This window comes from Prionailurus bengalensis, chromosome A2, assembly GCF_016509475.1.
Source record: "Prionailurus bengalensis isolate Pbe53 chromosome A2, Fcat_Pben_1.1_paternal_pri, whole genome shotgun sequence".
NCBI lineage: Eukaryota > Metazoa > Chordata > Mammalia > Carnivora > Felidae > Prionailurus > Prionailurus bengalensis.
In genome coordinates this window covers 53,043,444-53,068,999 of record NC_057348.1, presented here as the reverse complement: position 1 = coordinate 53,068,999, position 25,556 = coordinate 53,043,444, and the positions used below count along the sequence as shown (strand labels likewise).

The 25,556-nt window shown below is 43.2% G+C and overlaps 1 protein-coding gene across 1 annotated transcript in view; it reads left to right on the top strand.

Moving 5' to 3' along the window:
* The window catches only part of TAMM41 (TAM41 mitochondrial translocator assembly and maintenance homolog), a 50,584-nt gene extending 41,570 nt beyond the window's left edge, over positions 1-9,014 (top strand). The window contains 1 exon segment of the mRNA XM_043588142.1: positions 8,881-9,014. Within this exon segment, the coding sequence (XP_043444077.1) occupies positions 8,881-8,957 (77 nt within the window). The 3' untranslated portion in view covers positions 8,958-9,014.
* Positions 9,015-25,556: the final 16,542 nt, after the last annotated feature.

Here is a 25,556-nt window from a genome sequence, read left to right as displayed (position 1 = left end):
CACCAGATTGGCCATGAGTTGATATATTGTTGAAGCTGGGTGAAGAAATGAGACATACTGTAATATTCTATTATAGTTTGAATTTTTCTCTCATAAAACATTTTCTAAATCCATCATCATCTTGAGCATCAACCTGAAATAAATCTTTGGTCCTCTTTCCACTCATTCTTTCCAGTGGCCAGCAGAGGGCAGTGGGTGACACCTAACAGAAGCCACAGCCCAGTGTTTCCGTGTGGCCGTCCTAGTGCCCAGTGCTGATTCTCCTGAGTGCTCACTGCCTGCTTCCTTTTCCTCTCTAAAGATGCCTTATCGGATTGTGGAAGCCCAGAGTAACAGAATGTATGCAGCCTGCTCTGAGGGTGCAGAAATTGTGAAAAGTGTTGGGCATCCCTTCAAGGTCTATGGGTTTACTGACCTCACACTCTGGCTTCTCTGGTTTTATGGTGGTTTGGGGCTGTGATGAAGGCAGCCCAGGCCAAGGGCAGGGGTTTATGAGCCCCAGAGACTAGGGTTCATATTCCAACTTAAGTACTGTGCCTTGGGCAAGTTACCTAATTTTTCTGAGTTTTAATTTCATAGGGATAATTAAACCTGCCTCACCAGCTTGTGAAAATTACATCGTAGGATATATAAACGCATCCAGCACTGTGCCTGGTCTTTCCCTTTTTGCTATTATCACCTAAAAGGTTTCGTGACCCCTCCTTAGAATATGCGTCTTTGCACTGTCATATTCAGATGGCATGAGCCCACCCATTAACCAGGTCTCCAGTGGGAGTAAACTACAAACAAAAGGGCCTGAGTGGCTGGTTTACTGTTTGTCTTCCCTCTCATTTCACATCAAGCTTCTGAACCTCTATGCTTCTGTACGTTGTTCTTTAGAAGTCCTTTTGTTGTGGTCATGGCTGTTGTTCTGCTTGCTGCACTAAGACAAAATCCACCAAGTCCTACCTGTGTTCAGTTTTTCAGCTAGCTGGTGCATCATGTGCAGGTGAGAATCCCAGTGTATTTGATGGAGTTTGTATTCGTTATTAGCCATTCTCATGCCTCCCTTCATAGTCTCCCACTGGGGGGAGGGGTGAAAAGGAAGGTTCATACTTCCCCCTTAGCTAATGAATACCTTTTATATTGAAATATGCTTAGCTTCAGAGGTACATAGCTAACCAAGGAGCTAAGCTTCGGGTCAGAAGACCTGGACTTGTGTTGCAGTTATTCATTTGTTGCCTCTGTAACCTTGGTATGTTAATTAGCCCTTCTTCCTTGAAATGGAGGGGTTACTAATACCCAGCTCAGTACATGTTCTGAGAGGGTCCAGTATGTACCTAGTAGGTGCTTTATAAACTTGGGTGACTCTAGATCTAAATTTCACTCTATTCCTAGGAAAGATAGAGGCCAGGCATCTATAACCAGCCCAGAGGATTGCCTTTTCTAACAAACTGTTCGATAGCACGATTGCCTGTTCTCATGTGGTCTTACTACCTCCAAAGCCAAACACTGTTTTCCCCTTTTAGACTAACTCACCAGCAGCTCAGGAGAAGTGAAAGGCCATTTAGTCTCCTGATACTGGCCTGCTCCTCTTTTCATGGTGGCAGCAGATGGCATCACATCTCAGACTGGTCACAGAAGACCAGCTAAGCAATCTGTCATATTCTTTTTTTTTTTTTTTTTTTTTTTTTTGAGAGAGAGAGCACAAGCAGGGAAGGGGCAGAGAGAGAGGGAGACACAGAACCCGAAGCAGGTTGCAGGCTCCAAGCTGTCAGCACAGAGCCTGATGCAGGGCTCGAACTTGTGAACCACAAGATCATGACCTAGGTCTAAGTCAGACGCTTAACCAAGTGAGCCACCCAGGCGCCCCACAATCTGTCATATGCTGATCAGCAGCAGCCTTCCCGTTAACAACCTGCTTCAGTATTCTGGTATGGGAATAAGAGAGAGATGGTGGAATATAGTGATGAGAAGTAAGCAGAAGCCAGTGAAGGGGGGCCTGAAAAGCCAGGCAGAGGAATTCAGAGTTTATTTTGAGGGCAGAGGGAAGCCACTGAAGGATTGTAGCAAGACCTCGATGGCTACAGAGAATAGAGAAGAGAGGGAAAGGAGATAAAGCTATTGCTCGGGAAACTGGTTAGCTCTAGTTGCAGCCAGTCAGTGGAGGAGTTAGGCAGTCTGAACTCAGGTCATTGCAGGCAGAGAGGAGAGATGTACACAATATTGAGAGGGCAAGTTACCTGTTCCAGATGATTGGAGGGACATGGGAAGTGAAGGAGAGAGAGGAGTCAAACAGAATTCCCAGGTTTCTGGCTTGGAAAGCAATGGATGTTGCTGCCATTCCCAGAGGTGGGGGCAGTCAGGGAGGATGATGAGTTTAATTTCTGAAATCTTGCTTTATTTTTCCCCACCTCACTTCCTGGTCAGTCATAATTGACTCTGGAGACAGATACCTATTTACCTCTCTAGCTTCAAAGGATTCAACTGAATTAACAAAACAGGTTTAGTCTTGTTCCTAAAAAGTTTTTGACATACCTGAGGGGTTCCTTACCAGCCCTTTCCTGGAACACAATAGAATGATCATTGATTATCCTCTGCTTCTGATTTCTTATTACTAAAACACTTCTTCCATTTTTTGGTACCTACATATTAAATAAGAAGAACGTATAATAGTTATGGGGTTTTTTTTCCAGCTTATTATTTAACCCAAGAGTCCTTAAAATAAGTTGTACTTCTGCTTCAAGAGATTTTCTTCATAGATAAGGTCTATGATTAGAAAATAATTGGAAGACTGTTTGGGGGCTTGCTGATTTTCCCTCATAAATATCTGAAAAGTAGAATTATGGGAACGGAGAGACCTCTCACAACCTACTCCTGTCTCTGCCTCACATTGCTTCCTGGAGAACTGTGTCTGTCATCAGACCCGTCTTGTTTATTTTTTTTTTTTAATTTTTTTTTTCAACGTTTATTTATTTTGGGGACAGAGAGAGACAGAGCATGAACGGGGGAAGGGCAGAGAGAGAGGGAGACACAGAATCGGAAACAGGCTCCAGGCTCTGAGCCATCAGCCCAGAGCCCGACGCGGGGCTCGAACTCACAGACCGCGAGATCGTGACCTGGCTGAAGTCGGACGCTTAACCGACTGCGCCACCCAGGCGCCCCTGACCCGTCTTGTTTAAAGTCACATAGGATTCATGGTCTTACATGTGAGTAACTTTGCTGCAGGTCACATGGAACAAGATAGAAATCAACAGAAGTAAAACCTTAGGAGCCATATGTTGAAGTAGATTTCTATATGCTTCCAAAACAGATCTGACTTTAGATACTAATCAAAATCCATAATGACTCACTTTAGGTAGATAAGAATCTGTCTAAATACACGGTATCTAAAGAGATATTCCATCTTTATCCTTTGGAGAAGGAGCAAAGACAATGACGGTGGTTCTAAATGTCTTCCCCCAAGACACATTCTAAATACAGACTTCCTAAATCACCATCCTTTTCTATAGAAAGAGAACAGAAACCAAAAGTAGACTTAAGGTAAGCCAAGTAGAATTCTGTGGATTGTAAACTGTAAGAGCAGAAACCATAACTGTTGTCCATACCAGTATTCCCAACAGCTAGCTTGGTGTCTAGTATTATATAGATGCTCAATAAATACTGGCTCAGTGTATTTCAGTGACTGAATAAATCAAAGATTCGAGGCTTTTGGTAGTAGAAAAAAAATCTCCATATGTACAGAAAATGCATATATCAGAAATTTGGTGAATTTTCACAAAGTGAACACTCATGAACCTAGACCCAGATGAAGAAATAGAACAGAACCATCCCCCAGACAGTGTGCCAGTCAAGGTCACTGTTCCTCCAGTAGTAACTAGTGTTTGACTTCCAATGCCTTGCTTCTGTTGTGCCCATTTTGAACTTTAAGCAAATATGTAGTCTCCTGTGTCTTTCACTCCCCATTATATCAATGAGATTCAACATGGTGGTGGGAGCAGCAATAGTTCATTTATCCTCATTGCCATGAGCCTACTTTATGATTATACCACAGTTTACCCACTCTATGTTAATGGTTTCTTGGGTTGGTTCCACTCTGGGGCCATTATAGGTAGTGCCACTGTGAATGTTTCTGTACCTGCCTTTTGGTGAGCAAACCTGTGCATTTCTCCTGGGTGCATACTTAGGGGTGGAATTACAAGATCATAAAGTATGTGAATGTTCAACTTTGGTAGTACTACCTAATAGTTGTCCAAATTACACTCCCACTAACTGAGCTCCTGGTGCAACTCCTCCTTACTTGATACTATGTCTTTTTCATTTTAGGCACCCTGATAGGTGAGTAGTGGCATCATATTGGAGTTTTAATTTACATTTTTCTGATGGCTAACGAAGCTGGGCATTTGTTCCATGTTTATTTGGATATCCTCTTTTGTGAAGTGCCTATTCTAGTTTTTTTGCTCATTTTTCTACTGAATTGTCTATCTTTTTGTGTTTTTCATTTTTTTTTAACGTTTATTTTTGAGAGAGAGAGAGACAGAGACAGAGACAGAGAGACAGAGCATGAGCAGGGGAGGGGCAGAGAGAGAGGGAGACCCAGAATCCAAAGCAGGCTCCAGGCTCTGAGCTGTCAGCACAGACCTGGATGCGGGGCTCAAATTCACAAGCCATGAGATCATGACCTGAGCTGAAGTCAGACCCCCAACTGAGTGAGCCACCCAGGTGCCCCTGAATTGTCTACCTTTTCTTACTGAATTCTCTGTAAAGTCTGGATACAGGTCTTTTGTCTGATATGCATAGCGCAAAAGTCTCCCACTTGGTGGTTGTCACTTCACTATCTTGATGGTGTATTTTTTTTAATTTTATTTAAATCCAAGTTAATTGTATATAGTGTAGTAATAGTTTCAGGAGTAGAATTTGGTGATTCATCACTTACATATAACATCCAGTGCTCATCCCAACAAGTGCCCTCCTTAATGCTTATCTCCCATTTAGCCCATGCCCCCACCCACCACCCCTCCAGCAGTCCTCAGTTCTCTGTATTGAAGAGTCGCTTATTGTTTGCCTCCCTCTCTGCTTATATCTTATTTTTCCTTCCTTTCTGTTTTATTTCTTAAATTCCACATATGAGTGAAATCATATGATATTTGTCTTTCTCTGACTGACTTATCGCTTAGCATAATACACTGTAGTTCCATCCACATTATTGCAAATGGCAAGATTTCATTCTTTTTGATTGCTGAGTAATATTCCATTGTATATATACAGAACAGTAAAACATGGCTACATGGTGATGCTCATGTACTTTAGGTATTCTTTGTCCATCTTCTTTATCCATTCATCAGTCGATGGACTCTTGGGCTCTTTCCATACTTTGGCTATTATCAATAGTGCTGCTATAAACATTGGAGTACATGTGCCCCTTTCAATCAGCACTCCAGTACCCTTTGGATAAATACCTACTAGTGCAGTTACTGGGTCACAGGTAACTCTATTTTTAATTTTTTTGATGAGCCTCCATACTGTTTTTCAGAGTGGCTGTACCAGTTTGCATTCCCACCAGCAGTGCAGAAGTATTCCCCTTTCTTCACATGCTCACCAACATCTGTTGCTTCCTGAGTTGTTCATTTTAGCCTTTCTGACAGATGTGGCGTGGTATCTCTTTGTGGTTTTAATTTGTATTTCCCTGATGATGAGAGATGCTGAGGATCTTTTCATGTCTGTTAGCTATCTGGATGACTTCTTTGGAAAAGTGTCTATTCATGTCTTTTGCCCATTTCTTCACTGGGTTATTTGTTTTTTGGGTGTTAAGATTGATAAGTTCTTTATAGATTTTGGGTACTAACCATTTATCTTATATGTCATTTGCAAATATCTTCTCCCATTCTGTCAATTGCCTTTTAGTTTGTTGATTGTTTCCTTCACTGTGCAGAAACTTTTCATTTTGTTGACGTCCCAATTGTTCCTTTTTGCTTTTATTTCCCTTGCCTCCAGAGTCATGTCTAGTAAGAAGTTGCTGTGGCCAAAGTCAAAGAGGTTGTTGCCTATTTTCTCCTCTAGGATTTTCATTGTTTCTTGTCTTAAATTTAGGTCTTTCATCCATTTGGGGTTTATTTTTGTGTATGGTGTAAGAAAGTTGTCCATGTTAATTCTTCCGCATGTTGCTGTCCAGTTTTCCTAACACCATTTGCTGAAGAAGCTGTCTTTTTTTCCATTTTCTTTCCTGCTTTGTCAAATGTTAGTTGGCCACACATTTATGGGTCCATTTCTGGGTTCTCTATTCTATTCCATCGATCTATGTGTCTCTTTTTGATTACAACTTTGTAATGCAGCTTGAAGTCTGGAATTGTGATGCCTCCAGCTTTGGTTTTCTTTTTTAACATTACTTTGGCTATTTGGGGACTTTTCTGGTTCCATACAAATTTTAGAATCATTTGTCCTAGCTCTGTGAAAATGCTGGTGTTATTTTGATAGGGATTATATTGAATGTGTAGATTGCTTTGAGTAGTATTGACATTTTAATAATATTTGTCCTTCCAATCCATGAGCATGGAATATTTTTCCATTTCTTTGTGTTTTCTTCAATTTCTTCTATAAGCTTTCTATAATTTTAAGTGTATAGATCCTTTACTCGATGGTATCTTTGGATGAAAAGATGCTCTTAATTTTTTTCAGTCCAGTTTATCAATGTCCTTTATGGGAGCAGCTTTTGTGCCCTGTTTAGGAAATGTTGCCCACTCCCAACCTCATGCACTGTTATTCTTCTACCTGAATTGCAGTTAGAATATTAAGGCTGAAAGAATTCTTTGCTCCAATCTGTTGGTTCTTAACCTTCTGCAAATCCTGGCTCCCTGTGAAAATCTGACAAAAACTGCACACTCTGCACAGAAGTGCACACGTGCACACACACAGCAAACTTTCCTACAGTTTCCTCCTCACTTTCCTACAGACTGACGTTGTTAAAGAACCCTGAACTAGTCCAACCAGTCTTTTTGCAGATGGGAAAGTCAAGGCGCAGAGAGAGTGAGTCACAAACTGTAAGTTTGTGATCCAGCTGCAACTAGATTTCAGGTCTCTTGACTCCTATTCCAGTGCTCTTTCTAACACAGTTCCCTCCTGCAGTCTTTCTGAGACTCACTCTGTCAGAGCCATCAAAGGGAGAGACCGTTTTCAAAGAAGAGAGGTTTCTGTGCAGTAGCAGCAAACCATGGCTACACGGTGACGCTCATGTACTTTAGGTATTTACCTTAAATGTTATGCTCCAAGGAGTCTGTATGTAAGGTTTGTGAAGTTGCGCTGGGACTTATCATGGTTGATGCATCTTCCTCTAGCTGTGACTCAATGCCCTGGGGTTGCTATGTTGAACCTTACTGTATGCACCACCTGTGTTCTGCTTAGTGTCTTGATTGGCTCCGGCTGGAATATTAAAAAAAAAAAGAACCTTACGTAATAAGTTTCCAGTCTCAATGCTCAACTGGGTGAGGTTCACCAAAGTGGTTGCTCCAGGGAGAAAATTAAAAGAGGCGGAGGCAGGGAAAGGAGCTCTGAGTTTCTTGACTACGCTATGTCAGTTTGCAAATAATCAGTAGAAAAGCTGGGCCAGAGTTTATAGAAGTATTCGCTAACAATTTTCCTGATATGCTGCCTTTTTACCCACCACTGCCTGCAGTAGCTTCTTCGAAGGTTCTGAGTGGACTGGGCAGCTTCCAGGTAATATGCCCAGGTATTTTCAAGAGACCACTCAAACCCCCATAGTAGGAGTCTCCAGAGTTAATCCTGTTACTCATCCACAAAGCTTAAGGTGCACTGCCAGAAGTGTGTGTTTCAGACTTGCAACACACACCACAATTTGTATCTCATGATGAAAAAGACTGTTGGGATCTTTGGGCCACACCCTGAAACACAGACTAAATGATCTCATCCTCAGCACAAAGGAAGTTGAGCCCATAATACCGTCTGCAAATTGGATCCTATTAGATCTGACAGACAAATAGCATCCCATTATTCTATCCCATTTTACTTCTGTCCCATTGGCCCCCAGAGAGCCTCTCCTCCGGTTTCATCAGGTACTTGTGATTAAGTAGGTGGGGAGCTAGAAGGTCACATATCTGGATGAGGTGCATCTGTCACATCATTTCAAAAGTGTATACCGAATACCTGCTATGTGCCAGGCACTGTACTAGATGATGGGGATACAGGGACAAATGAGGCATGCTCCCTGTCCTTAAGGAGCTCCCAGTCTAGGCAGAGGGACAGCTCAGTAAACTGACAAGCACCACGCAGTGTGGTAAGTGCTGTACGCGTGGCCAGCACAGGTGCTGTGGGACCAGGAGGACCAGCATCTGAATCGGCCTGGGGGGTTCAGGAAGGCACTTCTGCAGAAGGAATCTGAAAGGGGGATGGAGCGAACAGATGGAGAGGGATGGAACTGATACCCGTTCTGGGCAGGCCGGTGGGGTACTCAGTGACGCAGTGGCAGGGAGCTGGGGGTGGTTGGGATGCAGGCACTGGGAGTCAGAAGGGGGGCTGCGGATGTCCATTTACATGCAGAGTTTTATCTTTGTTTTCCTTTCTCGTTTTTAAAAGAGCTACTGAAGTCAAAGGCTGAGGATAGACTTGATAGGCTCGTAACTCGAAAGATTCACTTATCCCATTAACTCAGGTACCTTTGGCATTCATGTCACTGTGGCAGTAATGCCTAAATCAGAATCTCTCCCCCTTATGTTGACCATGGTGATCCTTAATCATCTTCGGCTCCCAGGGTCTCCTGGGCCCCACCAATCAGCCCATCACTGCTGCCTTCCAAAGACAGGTCTCTGATGAGAATATCATGGAAGCTCTAGCAGAGTATCTGGTCATCAAGCCCCAACTTTCTAACCATCTCTTCTTTTTGTCTTTTAGGCATGAAGAAAACAGTGGTTTATAGTTCACTAAAACTACACAAAATGTGGAAAGGATGGCTGAGGAAAACATCCTGATTTTGCTTGCTTTTATATGTTATGTGTAGTTGAATAAAGTGATCCTTTTTGACAGAACAGCGTTTGTCACTTTGACCCATTGCTTGAATTTGAAGATACCTTGGTTTGTACAATATTTGATTTTGAAACGTATGTGTTAGGTGTTTATCCAGGGGGGACCCAAATGCCTTTGAGGACTTACCATGAGAAGAGAAGAATCCTCTTTACATACAAAACCATCTGTGTCCTGCTCACATAGGAGCTTTAGTTGTGGTCTGTGTTTTGGTACGTGAGAGTCAGTGAACAGAGAAATTATGCGTACGGTTGTGGACATGCAGCCCACGGGTGACAAGCAGGGAAGTGTGGCTACCTCTGTCTCTCAAGTCTCCTCTTCACCTGGCTTTTTCCATTGAGAGCTCACAAGTGTCATGTCAACATTTTCCTAGACCTAGGCTTTTTACATTTCTCTTTGTTCTCCTAGAAGGTGTATGACAGTGACTTGTGGGTGAGGAGCCTGTGACCATCCCTTGCAGAGCCTTCCCTATCGTAACAGGAATGTTTGAGTAATAGGCAACCCCCCGCAGAGGGCCTTGAACAACAAACAATACATTAGCTCAAAGAACTGAAAAGCTAACGGTGTGGTGGGCTTCAGGGTTGGTTTGATCCAGCAGGTTGACAGGATCGCTCAGGACTGTTTCTCTCCAACTCTTCTCTCTGCCTTTTGTGGTGTTGGCCTTATGCTGAGGCTGGCTCCCCCTCATAGTTCTGAGACTGCTGGCAACAACTTCAAGGGCTATATGCTTCCGCATTTGCGTTTGGGGAGACAACGCGGGTTCCCTTCAAACTTCCTCTTAGAAAAGCAAGAAAACTTTCCAGCAGCTGCCAGCAGGCCTCCGTCTGGTTTCATGGGCCCTAAGTGGGTCACTTGCCCATCCCTGAGCCAGTAAGTACAGAAGCATGGCTGATAAGCTTAGGCCTGAACCACTTGCTCCAATTCAAGAGCCAGCTGTCCCTCAAGCTCATGGACTCTGGGGAAGGTGTGGACGCCTGGACCTTTCCTGATGAGGTGACCCAAATCCTCATTCCTGAAGGAGCTGTGTCCTTATTGGATTGCTCTAGTTAACTCTTGTTAACTTTTACTGTTGAGCATGGCTCCAGGTTTTACGTATTGAACAGTGAGAATTTGATAGCGCTTACTATTCCGCAGAACATTTCTCATGACTCTTATCTTCATAGCAATACTATCAGTAGGCACTATTATCCAACTTATAAATGAGGAAACTGAAGCCCAGGTTAAGTAATTTTCCCAAAGTCACACTGCTAGTTAGATGGGAAAGCCAAGATTTCAAATCCAAACATTTGAATAGTCTGAATCGAGCTCAGTGCTCTTAACCACTGTGCTATTCCACAACTGAGCACACAATAGGTGCTCACTAAAGGGTAGTGTTATTGTTGATATTACTTCCATTTGACTGATACCTGTCTTTTGGAGACTCTTTTATTCACTGCCCTGCAAAACTAACCAGTTAATTAAATAAAGCTTAAATAAAGAAATTTCTCTGATTTCTGTCCAGAATTGTTTAAAACACTGTTCCAAAATTTACAGTCATCTAATGAAAGGCCTGATCCCCAAAAGAGTGCTTCCTCACAAATTGAGAGTCATGGCTTCTAGTGATAACATTTCCCTTTATTACCCAGGTGACCTTGGAAAAAGCTTTGGATTTGGTGACCATAGCCTCATGATCAGATTCCAGGTCAGCTGTACCACAAATCAGCCAGGTGATATTGGGCCCTCTCTGAAGGAGTTGATGGTTGAGTGTTCACACTCCGCTCAAAGGTGAGCAGGCTTTGGGAGACTGGAGAAAACATAGTTGGCTAAGACCATAAATACAACAGTATCCAACACTGGTGGGCTGCCTTGGCCCACAATCATATGTCAGAACCCAAGTGACCCCTAGATGAATGTCAAAATGTCCATGTGGTCAGAGACAGTCCTTCATACTTTGTCACATAACTTCTTAATAATTCTGTAGCTCCCTGGGGGGTTGCTGAGGGGTCTCTAGGGCCAGAGTCTTGGATTGCACTACCAGCTCAATCATGAATTCCTTTTAGGTACTATGTGGCCGATGTGTCTTCAAGCCCCATGTCTCCCTCCTGAGCGTTGCCCTTCTGTTGTCCTGGAGCTGGCCGTCACCTTAACAACCAGATACCGCTGCATTAGACTCAGAGAAGATGCTCATTGCTCTAGACACTGTCCTCCCAAAAAGTTACTGAGCTAGTCTAACCCACAGAAATGCCCATTCTCCAAATCCCAACTTGTGGTAAGGAGCAAATGAATTAGTTTTATAGGCACAGGTGGGTATCTGTGAAAGTACTTTTAACAAGTGAAGGATTGAATGGAACAGGGAAAATGACCTGACATTTCTTCAAGGCCTATTCCCTAATTTATGCCTGAGGAAACAGAAGCACAGAGGAGTTAGGCCTTGCATGCCATTTCAAAGCTGGTAGATGACAGCCAGGATTCAAAACTGGGCCATCAGTTTGCAGAGTCCTGCCTCTTAATCTCTTTGCTAAACTATCTTTCAATCACTTAGTGTTCATCCAGTCTGAAGAGAAGGACTAAGTGGTGTTCAGCCCGTTGCTTAATGAACAAGTAGGAGTTACCCTGCAGAGAAGGAAAGACTATCCCGGGCACAGGGAAGTGCTCGTTCAAAAGCCCTGAATGGAGACATCACAATGTGTGTAGGGAACTAAAGCTAGCTCAAGATGAATAAAATGCCACGCAGATACTGTACAAAAGTGAGGCTGGAGAAATAACATAAGTCAGATCATAAAGGTCTCCTAAGGCCTCTTAGTGTTATTAATCATTATCCCCGGAGTAGTGGAGAGCCAGTGGGGGACTGGAGAGTGGCCAACCTGGATTTGCATTTTATAAAAATCATTTTGTCTGCAACATGAAGAATGGATTAGAAGGGACAAGACCAATCATCTGAATGAGAGATAATGGCAACCTAGAGCAGACTCATTGAGAAGGGACCAAAAGGGACGAATTCAAGTGATGTTCAGGAAGTGGACTCAGTACAACTTGGTGGTTGAATATGAAGAAGGTGCCAGGGTTCTGACTGGGGCAACTGGGAGAATGGTGTGCTATTTCTCAAACTGGGGATTCAGGAGGAGGTGCAGATTTGGGGTGGCATGAAGACAGTGATAAATTCAGGTCTCGGCATGCTGAGTTTGGAATGTCTGTGGGAGATGTTCAGTAGACAGTTGGCCACACAGGTCAGAAGCTGGAAGTGTAACTAGGAGAGTTGGCAGGTAGTAGATTGTGGGAATGGACGAGATGCCCCTAGGAAGTCTATAGAGTATGAAGAGAAGAGGGCCAAGCTCACAACACTGGGAAACACCAACATGAAAGAGGCAGGGAAAGAAAGCTAAGGGGTAATGGACAGGTCAGAAGAACACCAAAAGAACAAGGTGTCGGGTCATACAGGGGACGGTGAGGAAGGATTAAATTGTATTACTGTTCCCCAGAATAATCCGTTTTCCTTCCCTGCAGTTCCCCACCCTATGGGAGGAGTAATTTTCTTCTCTCCAAGGACATCAGTTTGGCCTTAGGACTTTTTTTGGCTAATGAAGTGGGAATGGGAGTGATATGTGTCACTTCTGAGCAAAATTTTAAGAGCCAGCCCAGAATTTACCATGTCCATTTTCCCTCTGCCACAGGACTGGCAGTGTTCCAGATAGAGGCTACTCCATCGGCCTGAGTCCTCATTCAGTTGGGAGGATCAAAAAAGGTTTCATGCATTCAGTTGATTTCTTAATTTTTGGCAAGGGCACCCAGACATAAATGAGGGAAAAATGATTTTTTTCAACAAACAGTGCTGGGACAAGTGGATATCCACATCAAGAGAATGAAGTTGAACCCTTACCTCCCACCATGTATGAAAGTTATCTCAAATGGATCTAAGCCTGAATATAACAGCTAAAACTATAAAACTCTTAGAATAAAAGATGACTAAATCTTCATAACCTTGGATTAGTCCATGGCTTCTTAGACATGACACCAAAAGCACAAGCAACAAAAGAAAAAAAAAAATAGACGAATAGGATATCATCGAAATTTAAAACTTACATGCTTCAAAGGACACCATCAAGAAGGTGAAAAGGCAATCCACAGAAAAATGAGAGAAAATATTTGCAAATCATATATTTGACAAGGTACTTGTACCTAGAATATATAGAAACACTTATAATTCAATAATAAAAAGATAAGTAACCATGTTTTAAAATGGGCAGGAGATCTGGATACACATTCCTGCAAAGAAGATACACAAATGGCCAGTAAGCACATGGAAAGATGCTCAACATCAGTCATCAGGAAAATGCAAATTGAATCACAACGAGATACCACTGTATACCCACCAGGGTGGCTATAATCAAAAGATAGAAAATAGCAAGCGTTGATGAAGGTGTGGAGAAATTGCAACCCTCATACATTGCTTGCAGGAATGTGAAATAGCACAGCTGCTGTGGAAAACAGGCTGGCAGTTCTTCAAATGGCTAAACATAGAGTTACCATATGATCCAACAATTCCACTTATAGCTATAGAGCCAAGAGAAATGAAAACATATGCCCACAAAAAACTTGTACAAGAATATGCATAGCACCATTATCCACAATAGCCAAGAAGTGGAAATAACCTAATATCCATCACTGATGAATGAATAAATAAAATATGGCATATCCAACACAATGGAATATTATTCAGCATTAAAAAAGATTGATGGGGCACTGGGTGGCTCAGTCGGTCATAGGACTTTTGATCTCAGCTCAGGTCATGATCTCAGGGTTCGTGAGGTTGAGCCCCACATCAGGCTCCGAGCTGACAGTGTGAAGCCTGCTTGAGATTCTCTCTCTCTCTCTCTCTCTCTCTCTCAAAATAAATAAATAAACATCTAAAAAAAATAATGAAATACTGACAACATCCTACAACATGGATGAACCTTGAAAACATTATGCTACTATAGAGAGACAGAAATTAGATTAATAGTTACCCATGGCTGGAGGTGGGTAATGGAGAGCTTAGGAGTGACAGCTGAGGGATGCAGGGTACCTTTTTGAAAATGTTTTTGAAAATGTTCTACAAGAGGGGTGCCTGTATGGCTCAGTCAGTTAAGCGTTGACTCAGTTTCAGCTCAGGTCATGATCTCGTGGTTTCATGAGTTCAAGCCCCACATCAGGCTCTGTGCTGGCTGTGCAGAGCCTGCTTGGGATTCTCTCTCTCTCTCTCTCTCCCTCTCTCTCTCTGCCCCTCCTCTACTCATGCTATGTCTCTCTCAAAATAAATAAATAAACTTAAAAAAAGAAAAAAAAATTTAGAAAATGTTCTAAAAGTGATTTTGGGGGCACCTGGGTGGCGCAGTCGGTTGAGCGTCCGACTTCAGCCAGGTCACGATCTCGCGGTCCGTGAGTTTGAGCCCTGCGTCAGGCTCTGGGCTGATGGCTCAGAGCCTGGAGCCTGTTTCCGATTCTGTGTCTCCCTCTCTCTGCCCCTCCCCCGTTCATGCTCTGTCTCTCTCTGTCCCAAAAATAAATAAACGTTGGAAAAATAAATAAATAAATAAAAGTGATTTTGGTGATGGATGGTTGCACAACTGTGAATATACCATAAACCATTGAATTGTACTTAAAATTCAATAGTTTAAATACATAAATGGTAAATAGAATGGTATGTGAATTATATATCAACCTTCAAAATGAAATAAGGTTTCATGGAGGAGAAACCCTTTGAGATGGTCTTGAAGGAACGAGAGAAGTTGAGTGGATGGAGAAAGAGCAAGTAAGAACGAGCCTAAAGGCTGGAAAAGTAAGGAGGTGACCAAGAGCAGGTAGTAGGACATTTTTGGTTGTTTTTTTTTTTTTGCTTGAGAATTTAGGGTTTTGTCTGAGGGTCTCCCACCAGAGCTGTGTGTCATCTTTTAAGCCAAGCTAGACTTCAGGACAAGGAGACAAATCAAAGGGTATCACATTCCCTTTGTTCCCTCTCCAATGCTATGCCAAAGATAACCTGGATGTTAGCTACACTGCTTACCATCCTCTACCAGAAGATAGGATTCCTCAGCCTGTCCCTGGCCCAGGGTTGCTCTCAGAAAGGTTGTTGGGACCTTTGAATTGAGAATCTACAAACCTCACTGCCTGAGGAAGCATGGCTAACAAGACGGGCCACGGTGACATCCACTCTTACCTCATTTGTATGTTGAGTGGCAGGTGGCAGGTTTCTCCCTATTTTCTTTTTTTACAGAAATTGGAGACCCAAGTATCGTTCCTAAAACCTGGAGCGACTTGTACCAGGGAACTTGCAGTGATTACATATTTTCCTCCTTTGTGCAGATAAATAGCCAATCATCTGACAAGAGGCCCACAGACTTCAGGGTCCTTGTGCAAGTATGACACAGAAAAATGTCAGTCTGTTAATACAGCTGCTGTCCTTATGAAGGGCAACCTAACACGGGGTAGAAGTGTTAGGAGGATTCCTCAGGAAACGGGCTCTGAGAAGGGAATCTGCCTGCAGGAGGGGTATGGAAGCATGCTCTCAAGAGTGATACCTGTAAGAAAGTGAGGGCAGAGGCATCTGGGTGGCTCAGTCGGTTAAGTGTCTGACTTTGGCTCAGGTCATGATCTCAGCATTTGCGAGTTCAAGACCCACATCTGGATCTCTGCAGTCAGCACAGAGCCTGCTTCAGATCCTTTGTCCCCCTCTCTCTCTGCCCCTCCCCAGCTCTCTCTCTCTCTTTCTCTCAAAAATAACAAACAGGGGCACCTGAGTGGCTCAGTCAGTTAAGCGTTCCACTCTTGATCTCGGCTCAGGTCATGATCTCACAGTTCATGTGTTTGAGCCCCACATTGGGCTCTGCATTGACAGTGTGGAGCCTGCTTGGAGTTCTCTTTCCCTCTCTCTCTGCCCCTACCTCACTTGTGCTCTCTCTCTCTCTCTCAAAATAAATAAACTTAAAAAAATTTTATATAAAAATAAATAAATAATAATAACTGAACATTAAAAAAATAAGTGAGGGCAGCAGGATCAGGCAGAGGGACGAGTTGAGCTGGGATGCAGCTGTAACAGGGGCCTCAGCCGTTCCTTCAGGAAGCTCTGGAGCTGGGTGGCTTTGCAGGGTGGTCCCAAACTGAGACAAGGCAGTCAGGACTTCTTACTAACGCAACAACAAGTTATTGGATGTGGGGCCTACCCTGATCAAGGCAACTTCCTTTGGCTGGTGGCAAAGCCCACAGAAAGACCCAACTGTGAGCTGTCAGCTGGAGGAATGTTTGCTGTGTTTCTGGAGGGAATCTGAATGGTGCTGAAGTCAAAAGGGCCTTCCGGACCTTTTTCAGCTGATAAAACTTAAGAGCCCCCGTAATGTAGAAGAAACATTCAAACATTAAATGTTTATATGTTAACACTCTTTTATTTTTTTAAGCTGGCTCCACACCCAGCGTGGACCCCAATGTGGGGTTTTAACTCACGACCCTGAGATCAAGACCTGAGCTGAAATAAAGAGTCAGATGCTTTGGATGGAACTGGAGGGTATTATGCTAAGTGAAATAAGTCAGTCAGAGAAAGACAGGTATCATATGATTTCACTCATATGTGGAATTTGAGAAACTTAACATGACCGTAGGGGAAGGAAAGGAAAAATAAGATACAAACAGGGAGGGAGGCAAACCATAAGAGAGTCTTAAATACAAAGGACAAACTGAAGGTTGATGAGGGTGGGGGGTTGGGAGAGTGGGGAAAATGGGTGATAGGTATTGAGGAGAGCACTGGTTGGGATGAGCACTGGGTGTTGTATGTAAGTGATGTATCACGGGTATCTACTGAAGCCAAGACTACACCATAGGGTAGCTAACTTGACAATAAATTAAAAAAAAAAAAAAAAGAGTCAGACACTTAATTGACTGAGCCACCCAGGTACCCCATTTGTTAACATTTTTCTTGAGCACTTTTTTCTAGAGGTCTCATAGACCTCCTTTCCAATATGGTGGCCACCAAATACATGTAGCCATAGAGCCCTTGAAATATGACTGGTCCAAATTGAGGAGTGATGTAAGTATAGAGTATACACCACATTTCAAAGCCTTTGTATGACAAAAGGAATGTAAATGTCTCATTAATAATTTTTTTACATTTATTGCATATTGAAATAATTATTTTGAAAACATTAGCCAAAATATATATATTTTTAAATTTTTTTTAAGGTTTATTTATTTTTGAGAGAGGGAGACAGAGTGTGAACGGATGAGGGGCAGAGAGAAAGGGAGACACAGAATCCGAAGCAGGCTCCAGGCTCCGAGCTGTCAGCACAGAGCCCGACACGGGGCTCGAACTCATGAACTGTGAGATCATGACCTGAGCGAAGTCGGACACTTAATTGACTGAGCCACCCACATGCCCCCAAAATATACTTTTAATGCTAATATTAATACCAATTTCACCTGTTCCTTTTTACTTTTTTTTTTTAACATGCTACTAAACAGTTGAAAATTAACATGTGTGCCTCCCATTGTATCTCCACTGGGCAGTGCCCTCATGGATGTTTTCTGACAGTCTATATACTGGCTTCTTTCTGCAGTGGGAAGAAGGCTCTTTCTCTCTTCATTTGATGGCTGGTAAGAACTCTATTCATCTCTTCCAGTCACCCATGCCTTGCCCATAGTAAACTCTCACAAAAGCTGGTTCAGGAAAATGATGAAGCAAGAACATCCCATTTTGTTTCACTTTTGTCTTTCAGATGCTGCTATGCAATTTTATCGGATTCTTAGCTTCGTCACAGATGGGAAAGAAGAAAGACGGGGGTGTGTCAAGGGTGTGTGAAAGACAAGGGAGCTTATTAGGAAGTCATGATGTCCTTCAAAGAAAGCAAGTGGGCGAAGATCCCACAATAACAATGGTTACTATTTCTACAGAGACTTAACAGCGACAACCATGTCTCTGAATGCATTTTCTCGGGCATTATCTAATTTAATCCTTACAACAGTACTGTGATATTTGTATTTTCATTACCTTAATCTTACAGGTGAGGGGAAGCTGTCTCTCCAAACTCTGGTTTACATTACCTGCGTGACCCTGCGGGATTTGTGTTTTTGACCCCTGTTCCTTGGCCAATTACATGTTCTTTATATTGAAAAACTGTTTGTAACCAAGTGAGTAGGGTTCCAGTCTATGTCTTAGTTCAAAGACCTTGATGGGACTCTTTAATCAAATGCACTTAAATTGTAACTTTAATACTTATTTAGACCTGATTTGATCCCTGCAATAGAAGATTCCATATAAGTTTTTCTCTTGTAAGCACACTCGAGTTGTTTAACACAACCTTATTATGCATCTTTCTTAACTCAGAGTTAATTTTAAGGTTTCCTTTTTGGGAAGACCAGATGCTGCAAATTATGTGTGTGTGTGTGTGTGTGTGTGTGTGTGTGTGTGTGTTTGAATTCTGGAGCTATTCCAGAATATGAAGCTAATCGAAGCAGATAACTGTGAATTCACTGGGAGATGACCCATTTCCAATTCTGCAGGTCAGGGAGGGGTTTGAGGTCATCTTTTCACTATTTGCATTAGGAGTAGAGTCACAGCTAGCACAAATGCCGCGATGTCAATGGTTTTATTTAACTAGAACAACAAACATATGTTTTCCAGATATTTTTATTCAAGACCAAAAAAGCAAAAGATCTTTTTTCCAACAAAAGAATGAGAATTTTAGAAATGTTTAACTCACTTATAAATGTAAAATACGTTTGTTTTTAAAATATGTACTAACCAGGCTGTTTTCATCAGGTTGGCATGTGAACCTTAAACTATGTGATTATTTTACATGTGATTACATATGTCCATATGATTATGCAGCTAACACTCTTCTCTGTCTCCTTCCTCTTTATTTGCAAGACAGAAGAGAGTGCCTCCTTACTTTCCAATTCCCAAATATTTCCACACAGTATTAACTTATTAAAAGGAAATACGTAATTTTTCTATGAAAAGCTTCTTAACTCAGAAAGTCACCACATAGTTGAAAGGGAAAGATGTGGCCTCTCGGGATAGTCAGACCCAGGCTCAAATCCCAACCCTACTGCTTATCAGCTGAGTGGCCCTCCTTTGTCCTCCAAAAAGTTGGGCTTCCTTTTCTGGAAAATGAGATAACTACCTTGCAAGGGTTGGCATGAGTCTCAGATTGACCAACTATGGTAGCATTTTATCTGCTGTAAGATTACAGGCATCTTCCCCAAAGAATCCCACTGATCACGAAGCAGCAAGGTAGAATGGCTCCAAATCTGAAGGACCACAGGAGAAAGAAGGTAACACTGCCTGAGTACCTCCTGCTCTCCTGCACTTCACCTAAGTACATCAATCTCTCTACAATAACCCTGCCAGGTAGGTGTTCATGTTCCCATTTGCACTCTGCCCTTCTCACTATGCTTCTTAGATTTAAGTTCAAGTTTCCATTATGCCAGTTACTCTATGGGCTTGAGGACAACATTTATTCTAATGCTCAGTTTCCTTATCTGTAAAACTGCATTAGTATTAATTTTGACCTCACATAGTAGCACCTCAGCCCCTTTAGGGAGACGCCCAAACCCTTCATAGAGCTACATGAGCTCTGAATAAAAAAGCAAAAGCTCCATTGGTTACCTTTAGGATTGAATGGGACGACATGCATAGTAACACATAGCTCACAAGAGGAGCTCAGTAAATAATCATGACATCTGGATCTGAATTAAGTTACCTCCACTAGCATAGTGGCATGATTTTATTTTAAAACTTCTCTGGGGCACCTGGTGGCTCAGTCGGTTAAGCGTCTGACTCTTTCAGCTCAGGTCGTGGGAGTTCAAGCCCCACATCCGACTCCACACTGACAGCCCAGGACCTGCTTGGGATTCTATCTCTCTTTCCCTCTATTTCTGCCCCTCCCCTGCGCTCTCTCTCTCTCTCTCAAAATAAATAAATAAACTTAAAAAAAAATTCTTGGGGCACCTGGCTGGCTTAGTCAATAGGGCATGAAACTCTTAATTCTCAGAGTTGTGAGTTCAAGCCCCACTTTGGGTGTAGAGATTACTTAAAAATGAAATCTTTTTAAAAAATAAAGAAAGAAATCTCCAGGATGGTGGCAGGGAATATGACAGAAAAGAAGATGGTGAGCAGGATTCTAAAGCCTGCAGGGAATGTAGGGGAGGTCATTTGGAGATAGTAATAAGAAAAGTATTCTGGCTCACCAGTTTGGACCTCAAAGGGCAAGAGGTAAGGTCCAGGGGCAGTCTTGGGAGCCAGGAGGTTGCAGGCTCTGCCCTTGGGCCTGTGGTGTGTGGTTGCTTCGTGGAACATGCTCCTGCTTCTGCCCATTGCACAACTAGTCAGCCTGTGCTAGCCTGGCCATCTAGTTACTAGCCACTCTGGAACTCAATTACTGCTTTTTTTGGCAGGATGGGGAGCCTGCCTAGGTCAGCTTGGTTTGATAGGGAACTTTCCAGTTTCACATTTAAAAGGAAAGAATACTTTCTGATTGATTCCCAGGGAAGAAAAGAAAACAACTGCCTGAGCTGGGATGGTGGCAAGAAGTGGCAGGAGAACTCTCCCTTGCTGTGTTTTGTCCAGGAAGTTTTCCTGTGCATACACAGAACATTCACAGAGTCAGAGGACAAGGGTGCTCAAACCTGTTTTAGGTGGCAGAGCACCTGCAAGGCAGCTTCCTTTGCAGAGGATGATGAAATACTGGCATTTCTGTGCCTCGTTATACAAACGATGACTTAGCTCCAAATACATTGGTGGATTTCGCTTGTAGGTCAGGCTAGAAACACCTGCTTAATTAATTGTGCAGACTGTTAGAGAATAAAATCACAGCCATAAGCATACTGGCTCACAGGAGGAACAAGCTATTGAGCCACTCAGGGTCCAGTTTCCAAGTGTCTCCACGACATTCATTGCCAATATCCACTTGCCAGTAGGTTTGGATATTCTACTAGTACTTGATAGTAGTCATCAAAGGAAAATGTTGGGAGAAAAAAATTAACAAAGTACTAGCCTTTAGCTTTTTTTTTTTTTTTTTTTTTAGCAAATCGGAAAGAAAAAAAAGATCACACGTAGGGTACTTTGGAGTCAGAAAGACCTGGGTTTAAATCAAGATTATTAGCTGTGTGACAGTGGGCAAGTTACTTAATCTCTTGGAACTCGTTTGCTTCCTCTTCTTTAAGAAGGAGATAATACCTCCTTGCCAGGATTGTTCTCAAGATTAGCATTCGTGTATGTGAAGTCCCTAGCACAGTGCCAGGCCCACAGTAGGAAGCTTAATATAGGGCAAGTATTGTTAGTGTTAATGGCATCAGAATGCTTCGTCCAGTTGCTAAAACATCATTGTTCCATCAGTGGGGAGAAACTAAGCTGGAAAAGGCCTAGAGACGAGATTGAGTTGTTTCCCCCCATGCAACAGATGAGGCAACAGAGACTCACAGAGGAGCCCAATGTCACACAGCAAGTGTGCCCTGAGCCAGGCATAGAATCCCAACTCCCAGTGGCCTCCCTGCCATGCTGTACTGTTCTTTTCTGCCAACCCAGAGCCTTTCTAAAATGCCCCACGTTGTCGCTGGAGGCCACCGGCTGTGGCATGTATTCTCTTCTGGTGGCCAGCCAAGAGGAGACAATGTGCAGTGACTCACCAGGTGAGCCAGTCCTCAGTCCCTAGTTACTGCTCGTGTTAAAGAAAACAGTCCTGACGGCCCACATGTTTGTGTTTCTTGTTATGTGTATTCTTCCTGCTGTGGCTTGGCTGTTTGCAGAATTTGTCAAGGTAGGTGCCTTGTCCCCACACAAGGCCGCAGCTCGGGAAGCTGATATGGTGGCCACTTGGAGTAGGGAAGGGCCCAGGTCCTCAGGCTGGGCTGGGCTGAAGTGTGGGGGAAGCTGGCTGCCAGCCTAGGGGCTCCAGAGAGCAGGTCTGGGCAGAGAGAAAGGGACCGGGAGTGGAGGGAGGCGTGTCAGCACTTGTCTGCAAGTCACTGGGGAGAGAGAGAGAGAGAGAGAGAGACAGAGAGAGGAGAGAGAGAGAGAGACACCTGGTACAGGAGGAGCCCGAAGCAACACAAAAGAACCCACGTGCACTTTGGGGACCATACCCAGTTTTCACTACCTTGAAGACCCTCTTTATTATTTCAAAGACTGCTTGATGCCTTAAAAGATTTTGGTTGTTTCTCCCCCTCCCCTCCCCTCCTGCTCTTGTGATCCCATCCTGGACACATGCCACTCCTGTCCTCCACCTTCCTGCTCTGAGGCTCAGCTGGGGTGGCTGGCCCGCCAATCATGTTCATGAATTTCTATTATGTCACCGGCAGCCAATCACAGTGGCTGATTAGTATGTGATAACCAGTGTTACTACCTTGGGTTGACATAATCCTAGCCGAGAGCAAAGAAGCTTGACAGTTTTTGTCAGCAGGCAGAACTTTGTAAACGGCTGTTTGAAAGCCTGCATATTTTTATAAGGCCACTCATAAACCTTCTCCGTGTCTCCACCCCATGCTGACTATTGAGTCATCTGCACACCAGGGTGAAAAACGGATATGCAAAGCCTGCAGCAGACACTGAGAGACCAAGAGAGGCACTTGCTCCTAACTTTGCAGCTCCTGGCTCAGTGTGAGTTCTAGGAGGTGCCCTGAACACACTCTTCTTTACTTAAATTAACTGGAATCAAGCCTTCCTGTCTCAGACCAAATGATGCTTTGCCAAGACTTTGTACCTTATTACCCAAGCTTCTCCTTGCCTGGGCTGTGGGTTCCTTGGGAGGACTGTCACTAGTATAGGCTCTGTATCTCCCCCCTCCCTGACACGGGGCCTGCAGAGAACTCCAGTGGCCCAAATGAGTGTCGGGCTTTGGCGCCTGCCTGGCGTACTGCCTGGCCTTGTAAGAAACAATGGCTGGTGGGTGGGAAGCAAGAGTTCTATTTTCCAGCCCAGCCCATATTGAGGCTTGACTCTTCTTGAAGTCTGAAGACATCCTCTGGCTCAGTTAAAAAATCATACTTCCTTTGCTCCATTTTGATTTTCACCACTAACGGGAGAACTTCTGGATAGTCCAGAGTCTACTTGCTTTCATTCTTCCCTTCATCTAATCCATGAGGCAATAAACCACAGCCCCCCAGACACATCGGTTCCTCCTCTTTTTAGCAATAAAGTTGTATTAGGACACAGCTAGGCTTATACATTCGGGTATTGTCTGTGGCTGCTTTCACACCTCAAGAGCAGAGTTGAGAGGTTGTGACAAAGATCATATTTCAGCAAGGCTATGTGCTACTTGGCCCTTTACAGAGTTTGCAAACTTCTTAATTTATCTCGCTGGCTGTCCCCCGAGGGATCTCTCAAGCTTCAGATGTGATCATGCCATTCTTCTGCTTCAAAACAAAGACAAACATTTTCAAAACTGACAGGGCATAAGCAGAACTTCTTGGTGTGGCTCTACACAACCCGCCCGTGCTACCGTCCATCCCTCCTGTGCACCCTTCACCTCTGCTCTTGCTCGCCTCTGACATCACCAGTCATGCCTTTGTCCACGGTGTGCCTGATGCCTAAAATGACCTACTTTTCCCATCTGCCAAACCTCTGAACATCCTCTCTTTTTTAAAAATTTTTTAACATTTATTCATTTCTGAGAGACAGAGTGCAAGCAAGGGAGGGGCAGAGAGAGACAGGGAGACACAGAATCTGAAGCAGGATCCAGGCTCTGAGCTGTCAGCACAGAGCCCAACAGGGGGCTCGAACTCACGAACTGTGAGATCATGACCTGAACTGAAATCAGACGCCTAACTGACAGCCACCCAAGCGCCCCCCTCTGAATATCCTTTAACACTAAATTCAAATGTCACCTCCCCTAAGCCCCCTTCCTACATACCAGCAGAATTAATTGCTCCTTCCTCTATGCTCCCACAGCTCTTTGGACAGATGACTGACATTGTATTGACCAAATGGGATTGCGTGATGTGTTTATGTGTTTGTCTCCACCACTAGGCAGTGAGCTACTAGAGATTGGGGACCTTGTCTCATTGCCTTTCTGCCTCTGACAGGAACGAAGATGAATCATCTAGATGTTACAAGTAAGTCAGAAACAGACCTTTATAAAAGTACCAGGAACCTGACTGTAACAACTTATCTAATGCCATCTCTCATGATTAACTCTCTGGTTTCTTCTCATCTCTGTACTTCCTGGTAGCCGGAATATCATAGGTGCTCAGAAAATGTCTTAATGAGTGAGTTTGTAAGTGTATGTATATATGTATAGTGTATACACTATATATATATATACATATATATTCCTTCTATTCTAACATCAAAATGCACGAAACATATTGTCACATTCACTTTATCATCAAGCACATTCAGGACTTTTAAAAGTAGTGTACCTCCATCCTGGGCACGTGGGTGGCTCAGTCAGTTAAGCATCTGACTTCGGCTCAGGTCATGAACCCTCACTTGGTGAGCTCGAGCCCCATGTCGGGCTCTGTGCTGACAGCTCAGAGCCTGGAGCCTGCTTCAGATTCTGTGTCTCCCTCTCTCTCTGCCCCTCTCCCACTTGCACTCTGTCTCTCTCTCTCTCTCTCTCTCTCAAAAATAAATAAACCTTAAAAACAAACCTTAAAAAAAAGTAGTCTACCTCCATCCAAAGATATGCAAATGGCCAAGAAACACATGAAAAGGTGGTCAACCTCATTAGCCGTTAGGACAATGCAAATTAAAACTACAATGAGATACCACTTCCCAGCCACCGGAATGACTATAATAAAAAAGACAGATAATAGCAAGTGTTGATGAGGATGTGGAGTAGTTGGAACCGTGTACGTTGCTGGTGGGAATGTAACATAGTATGTAGAATGTTGTAGAAAACAGTTTGACAGTTCCATAAGTTACCAAGTCACACAGCAATTCCACTCCCAAGCATATCCTCCAGAGGAATGAAAACATGCCTCCACACAAAAACATGCACAGCAATATTCATAGCAGCATTATTTATGATACATTTCATAGCAGCACTGCTTAAAATAGCAAAAATGTATACACAATGAAAATGTCCATTGACTGATGAATGGATAAATAATATGTGGAATATTCCATACCATGAAATATTAGTCAATCTTAAAAACGAATGAAATTCTGATACATGCTACAAGATGTATGAACCTTGAAAACATTATGCTAAGAGAAGCCTGCCACAAAATGCCACGTAGTGTATAAACTGCCCTTGTATAGAATGTCCAGAATGAACAAAACCATAGAGACAGAAAACAGATTAGTGGTGGCCTGGGTTGAGCGCGGATGAGGGTGGGGAGGAGATAAGCAGTAACTGCTAATGGGTAGGGAGTTTCTTTTGGGGGTGATGAAAATGTTACGGAATTAGACAATGGTGTTGCTTGTATAGCTCTGTGAATGTACTAACACCATTGAACTGTGCACTTTAAATGGGTTAATTTTATGGTAGTGGATTATACGATGTGGGTGTTGTTTTTTTCAAGTACTCTGCATCAGGTGAGAACTACAATTGGTGAATTCTATCAATTCAACTCCTGGTTGGGAAATTGTACTATAGTTTTGCAAG